The 7,827-nt window shown below is 38.1% G+C and overlaps 1 protein-coding gene across 1 annotated transcript; it reads right to left on the bottom strand.

Moving 5' to 3' along the window:
• Positions 1–11: 11 nt before the first annotated feature.
• On the bottom strand, positions 12–5,705 carry LOC147850261 (sulfate adenylyltransferase subunit). Its single transcript, XM_087336132.1, has 3 exons — positions 5,481–5,705; positions 4,657–4,890; positions 12–436 (listed from the first exon to the last, which is right to left on the bottom strand). The coding sequence occupies exons 1-3, from the start codon at positions 5,658–5,660 to the stop codon at positions 254–256; spliced, it is 597 nt and encodes a 198-aa protein (XP_087192258.1). The 5' UTR covers positions 5,661–5,705; the 3' UTR covers positions 12–253.
• Between the last annotated feature and the right edge of the window lie 2,122 nt (positions 5,706–7,827).

Here is a 7,827-nt window from a genome sequence, read left to right as displayed (position 1 = left end):
CATCTCCACCGTTATCAAAAGAGTTCTTTTCATTAGTTGTCCAAATCTATCAAGTATTTAAAAAGTCACCTTCAAGCACAAAAAAATGTTTTCTAGAAATATATTTCCTATCACTCATGAAAAATATTTTCTTGAAGCTTTCCTTCCAACTTGACAAAAATAAATACAGAAATATGAGGTGCTACTGGAGTAAATAGTCCTTTCATTTCCACACAAGCATGTAATATTTGAATTCTCTCCACCACATATGTGCCTATACAAGACTCATGTTTCTCAATCTTTGCTTTACTGGAGCTTTCGGACGTGGTGGCTTTGGCCTCACAGGGATTTCGTAATCATCAGGCATTTTTCTTATGCGGAACCCTCGCCAAACGAACTTGCAAATATTTTTGAAAAACGCAAGTGTACTCCTCGGTCCATACGCAATTAAGCAATACTACAAAAAGGAAAAACAAGATAGTTGGCCTAAATTCTCAATAATTCTCAAAAAACATAACACACACACACATGTACTTAAAAATTTTCAAAGGTAAAGTTGTTAATTTTTGATAAATGTCTATCCACTTGGAGCCTTACTACTTTGTTTCGTGGTTATCATTTCTGAGCTCACAGTGCATAGATCCACTTAAATAAACAAAAAAACGAAACAAACATGTCAAAAACTCTGATGGGCTGCATATTTCATTGGACAATATACCGTACAATATAGGATATCTTGAAAAATCTTTCTAACTAGCAAGGTAAGTGAGTTTTCTCTTCATCAAGGGATCCTGATAATAAATTTATATCTCCTCTTTGGAAAGAGGCAAGTGTGCTCTGTTACCTTAATGGCTCTCTCTAGCTCTCAATAAAGCTCCTAACAAAGATGGTACCACCACTAATGGCACTTCGTATTATGCTTTTTGCTCAACTACTTAAACACAACCAAACTCATTGAAGATCCAAAGCAGGAAAATTCTGCAACTAGCTTTGTTTTTCCATTTAAGATTTTACCATTTTCTTTCTGTTCTACCATTTTTAAAATGACACTCCAATAGAGATAAGGAGAGTGCATTGTAACGATTGTTAGTGCCATTGTTCATGCTACACTACACAATTACACTAAGGATAAAAAAAGAGAAGGCGGAGCACAGGGGAGGTGGATTTGATTGTCGCTTTGTAGAGGTTTATAATGCATTTGACATAATGTTTAATGTAAAGATTACAAGATTTAGAAGCCCCTATCCTGAGGTTGAAATAGGGAGGCTCATTTAATCTTACCTATGCACATTGATTAGGTTAGTAGGTTACATGTTGAGGAGGGAGGAAATAGAGAGAATTCCACAAGAGAGGAAACAACCCCACATGTTTCTCACGAATTTAGTAAGGATGCCGTATTTATATATTAGAAAAATCTTCATTCACCAGCACTATTGATTTCCTTTCTGTACAATTCGGCACTCCAAGGTGAAGTACCAAGAATTCAATTTTGTCCCATAGGCTGATTTGACCTCCAATTGGCATTGGTATAACCTATTTTTCCCATTGACAAATAGATGGAATGTATGTTGTGAGTCTGAACTTCAAACAGGATGGAATAGTTGTTATATCTTTGACAATCCATGCAGCCAAAGTGATACTAGAGGATGGGAAATGAGATTGATGTTATTCAATGATACTTTTAACTGTTGCTTTATGGAGTGGAGGTACGTGATGGTACTATCTCACTTAGAGCATGGAATGAGATAATTGGGAATTAAATCATCAACATCATATTCTGTCATGCTACTAGAAACAGGTGTTTGGATAATCGGATGGAAGGTACAAAAAACTAAGAAGAGAAAAATTCTCTCATCTGGCTGGGTGTTTGACATATTATGAAATGGTTCAAATTATGGGAAGTAGAAAATCTATTGGAGCTCTCAGGTGATGCTACGAAGTATGAGATCACCAAGGATAGATTACTAGAGGCATTACAGATAAAGTGGCAAGATGCTAAGATGTAAAAATTGGAATACTACATTGCCAATATTGACCCTCTACGCTCGCTCAAATACAAGGTAAAAATGCCAGAACTTATCCAATCACATCTTACTAGACCCATGAGGCTTGGCTCTTGGAGAAGCCCTTACACTTCTTCAAACTTGCTCACTCAAGTTAGCTATTGAGGTAGTAGCATGGCATCATCTCCCAAGTATGAATATATGCAATAAAAAGCTAGTGAAGGATGAATATCACTTACTTCTCGCATGGTCATCATAAAATCTAATTTGTGAGAAGTATACTGACTTGTGAGATGGGCATGGTAATTTGAGAGTCATACTCAAATCTCCACCAAGAAGGGTGGGCGCATATTTGCGGGCATTATGTTCACATAGAGAGTTTTTCACATTAAGTAGTAAACCTCCTTAGGAAGGAGTCAAAATTGGCCTCCTTGTACAATAAAAAAAATCTAGTTTAATCTTTCTCTCTTTCTCTAAGTTCTAAAAAACATCTAGTCTAGTATAGTCTCTCTCTAAGAGGTTGTTCGATAGGCTTAAAAGCTTGGAAATACTAAATGACATGATTTGGGCCATCTATGCCCTATATGAGCGTACGATGTCCGGATGGCCTATTTAATTGCTTCACCAGCAACATTGGTGTAAAACAAGGTTGTACTCTATCAACAACTCTTTTCGGGATCTACATTAATGAAATTACTGGTTTTATTGCTCGTAAAGGAGGTTGCAAAGTAGAACTAGGGAGTACGGAAGTCAATATCTTGCTTTATGCAAACGATATAGTTTTACTCTCCGAGTCCATATATGACCCTAAACCCTACACCCTGATGCCTTAGATAACTTTTGTACACAAAGAGGACCAATCGTGAATCTAGGGAAAACTAAAGTCCTTATCTTCCGCACTTATGCTCAGGTTAGGATTAAATGCAACCTAATGCTCTCTAATAAACAAGTTGAGTAGTCGGATCATATGTATATCTTCAAGTCACGTTTAGTGCTTGCTCAATTAATTTTCAAGGACACGGGCAGCAAAAGATAGACTAACAAGAGAATGTGGCCATCTCACTCTTAGAGAGACAATGCCACAAGGCATACTTCCAAGAGCCACAAACAAAGGGGTGGCTCTTCAACTCATTAGTGACCCCTTCCCTCATGTATGATGCAATAGTTTGGGCTCTGGGGCTACCACCTTTCATGTGGTTGCAAGTAGAGAGACCATTGGTCACAATGTTATCACGACAAATACGAAGCAAACCAACATTGCTACATGAAATCATTAGAGCAAAGTTCACTTTAGTCACTATGCTAGTAGAAGCACTTTTTCAACCAAAAGTTTATAAATAATTGTATACATGGCCAATCACAAGATAGGTTTTCTCGGCAAGCTTTGAAGGCATTTCAATCACTCTACGAGTCCCGAGGATACTAGTTCCTGGTATTGTGGTAAGTTGACTTTTAGAAAACAGCCTAAAAATTAACAAACATATAAAACTTTAATCTCTCATGGGGACCGTAACAAAGTGATACACCAAGACATATGGAAAATTTATACTCAACTTAGATGGATCAACCTATTAGAGCCACTCCCACCTAAAATGTTTTACTATAAGGAAAATTTCATGCATTTCTTTGAGTTGGGTTTTATTATACAACCAAAATATCTAGATATGTTGTTACCACATACACTAAGGGTTGCTATTGGACAATTTGGAGTATCATCCCAGCAACTTGAGATTGCAAATGGTTGTGCTAATGGAGTACCCAGAGAGAAGGATATGTAGATTATGTCACATAGAGATAGAAGATGAGTACCATTTTACATGCAAATGTTCAGCTTACGTCGAGATAAGAGAAAAATATCAAGACTTACTTGGAGCCTCTCCCAATTATTGGATACCTCTGACATAAAGATGTCGGGTAGGTATATCTTAGAGCTAAAACGGCGTAGAGAGAGTAACCTACAATAAGTTAACTATTATCATTCTAATATTCACCAACACATAACCACAGAATTTTTTTAGGGATAAGGGGAGATAATGAACATGGATACACCTGCGCAACTCAGCCTCTCCCTCTCTGAAGCAGAAAATCAGAGACCAATCAAACACCCTCAGATACTGGGATTCAAAGTCACTCGTTATCGTGCAATATACATTGAGAAGCTCTGGTCAGATACCATTTACATCATGGCCACAGGCCACATGCACATAGAAACCCTTCAACCCCCCTCCATTTAGAAGAACTTGGATAGAAATGAAACTAGTCTCAGCACATATCCATTCCTTTATAGAGCATACTACACCCCATCACACTTTTGTACCACGATATAGCTTTTTTATTTTCACGCTTAAATCCCACTATTGGGCCTTTAAGCCAGTTTTATTTTTATTTTTATTTTATTTTCAATGATTGGGTACACATCCCGTTATTGTATCATTTGTCTCATGGGCCAATATTGGTTTTAGAATACGTAAATTTCTCTCTCTCCCTCTCCCTCCCTCTCTCTCTCTATCTATCTATACACACACACACACACATGCAACATTATTGTCCATAATCTTTATTAGTTCTTGATCTACATTATTTAGTCTTTCAATCACTTCAAGAAAGAGGTGCATAAAAGGAAAATTACTACCCGCATACAATGAAAATCAAACAAAGGAAAAGGAGTGCTTACAAATAAGATGAGTGAAGTGGTGGCCATTGAGACTTCGCCAAATTCTCCCCAATCAAAAGGTTCATTGGGTCCAGAGCCGCCTCCTCCTCCTCCCATGTCTCCATCACCACCAATTCCATCTCCATAACCTCCTCCTCCTTCTGCTACCTCTCTCTTCCTTATCTCTTCTTCCCATTTCTTTGTAAGGCTCTTCTTGCCCTCAAATGCTTGTTGCAATGCTTTCCTGGCTGCATCCTATACACAAACAACAACAAAAAACTTATTAAATATGAACTAAATATGGTATTGCATTTGCCCTTGTATTTCCATGATGTAAATATGTCGTTGTATCTATACCTTTTTTAGTTTGGTTTCTGTAATTGAAAGAGAATTGCTTGTTTTCCTTGAACTAAATGTGCCACTGAATTTTTCTTCTTGATGTGATTAAAAAACGAGTTCTTTTCCCATGAACCGCACATGTGGCTGTATTTTGCCTTGTTCTTCATTTTTTATTTTTCCTTAATGTGATTGAAACAGAAATTTATATGTTTACAGTGTGCAACTCTTATCTCCTTTCGTCCTGTAAAAAAACCGAGAAACGGCACCTAAACTTGTTTGAAATTTAGACATTAACTGTGTGTGTATGTGCTTTTTTTTTATACTTGAACTAAACGTGCCACTGATTTTTTTTTCTTGATGAGATTAAGAAACCGAGAAACGGTACCTAAACTTGTTTGAAGAGTTTAGACATTAACTGTGTGTGTATTTGTTTTGTTTCTTTTGTTCGTGACTAAAACAGAGAGAGAGAGAGAGAGAGAGAGAGAGAGAGATGAATTCAAACTCACCTCTTTGCTGTCCCCTGCAGCGCAGATTACTCTGCATCGATTGGGTTTGAGTAGGGTTTGATTGAGGTGGAGGGATGGCCTTGAGACACCATGGAAGCAGAAGTAGGGGGTTAAGGCAGGGGCAGAGGAAGAAGAAGAAGAAGAAGAAGAAGAAGGAAGACTCTGTTTCAGCATCAGCATGTTTCTTCTGCTCTCAACAAAAACAAATGAGTGAAGACAGCATTCCATCCATCCATAATACTCGAATGCATTGGAAAACATTCTTTTCTCATGCGAATGCATACGAATGCACGTATGGTACGTATGGTTCATACTATGATTGCATCCCATCCATCCATCCATCCCACAAAATAGACACATCCCACAAAGACCATCAAATATTGTAAATTTGTATGATAATTGTATCTAATCATATATGCACCATTTTCACATTTACTAAAACCTACCCTTCTATTTCCCATGACATCGCGCCGAATGAATGAATGTCCGGACGCCTTCTCCCATTTTCCTAACTTCGAATGTCGGGGGGCGTCCAAACGTTGTGTGTGCCACATTTCATTCATCCTTTTCGCCACTAGACTCTCTTGCTTCTTCGCTTTGTTCTGTTTTCTCGAGCTAGGGTTTGGTTTTCCTGGTGGGCATGGGGCCGCATCTATGTAGCTCCTCATCAACCTTACCCCTTTGTTTTGTTCTTGTTTTTGCTTTTGAACCAATGTTATTCTTTTCTTCCTATATTCATATTTCTACTAGTATGAGCGCGGAAGAAGCCATTACGTCCTTGGTGCAACGGTTGTTCGAGTGTCCTAGTACTTACAAGCAAGCAAATAATTGAGGAATCATGAGAGCTGATAGTTTCTCATACCTTTGCATCTAGTTTTGAAGTGGGACTATTGAAGCCTAGGATAAATTTGCCTGAGAAGTTTGATGGCACTCTGTTTTAGATGACTGGGTTAGTCCTATCGGGCGTCTTCAATTCACAATGGCCAACCTTGTATGTTTGCGTCACTACTCAAGAATGGAGCACTCTAAACTTGCAAAACGATTTCGCTTATTTTCCCCTTATCATGATGCATGTTTTGGAGGATTGTTGATCAATGACACACGATAGCTATGTGACTTAGCAAACTCAAGAAAGGTTCTTGTACAAAAAATTTGTTTTTGCTTCAAACTCTCTTTAATTCATGATAGATATTGCCTTGACTAATATTTATTGATTATGGTGGGCTCTTCAAAATGATGTGAAGGATATGTTACTATCAATTGAAGATCCTAAGAACTTAGGGGAGGCACTAGGGTTTGGAGTTCATTGTGATAACCACCTTTTTAAGAGCCAACATGAAAGGCATCATGAAGCCTTTCCTCTAGTAGCATTGGTATATTTGAAGTACATGGTTTTGCTCCATCCAAGCATACCTTTTAATTAGACGAACAAATGCTCATGCATATTGTCCTAGTTGTTCAAAGGTCTTAGTTTGCTAATTGAGAAGAAACATTGAGAAGAGGGTAATATTTGCTCGATTGCATCCATCCTTCACCTCAAAGCATAGATATGCATGATTTACAACCAAACCAATAGGTTTGCCAGAGATGGTGAACTTTGTTGCACGCAACAAAATCGATCATTGCCCATTCTCACACTATCTCTAATGATCCACTTGCTCCACACCACAAATGATATTTGTCAAACAAGCCATTATGAACCAATGTGTGAGCACATCATCAATATATATTGGCAAGTTCTAGCCCCACAATTTACACAACAAAGGTTGATTTATCACAAAAGTTCTTTTGCATACAAACTTGCAAAATCCGGTTTCTTATTCATCTTTTATTCTACTTCCCAAGCCTCACCAACCTCTCTCCCACCCATTCCTCATTTCCCTCTCTCCCTATGTTGTCCTCATGAACCCAATCAAGTGGACTACGACTCACTCTTGCCCAGAGGCATATCCCAAGAACAAATGTAAAGTGCTTGCTACACACCAATGGTGTTAAGAACCCATGAGATTGTTACACGTCGTGCCCCTCCCCTCCCTCGCAAGTGAGTGCTTAAACTCTAAGATAGGACAACATTTTGTCCAAACACGTGTGAAAAGGCTCTAGGGAAAATTACTCCTATTTACATAGACTTGTGAATTTTTTTCAAGGGCTTCCTTCTCCTTCACTTTCAACACGTTGAAGCTCCTTTGTTCAATCCCCATTATTTCCAAGTGTTCCACATATTTTGTAGACGATGTGAACATCTAAAGCAACCAATCTTGCTCTTAAGATCGAGATCATCGTTGCATCACATCATTTGGAAACCAATCGTAAGATGATTATGTTTTGATGTGCATGCCGAATACGA

Source organism: Azolla caroliniana, unplaced genomic scaffold, assembly GCF_043228905.1.
Source record: "Azolla caroliniana isolate FFs.n. ecotype wild unplaced genomic scaffold, voAzoCaro1.0.p SCAF_21, whole genome shotgun sequence".
NCBI lineage: Eukaryota > Viridiplantae > Streptophyta > Polypodiopsida > Salviniales > Salviniaceae > Azolla > Azolla caroliniana.
This window is presented reverse-complemented; position numbering and strand designations above follow the sequence as displayed.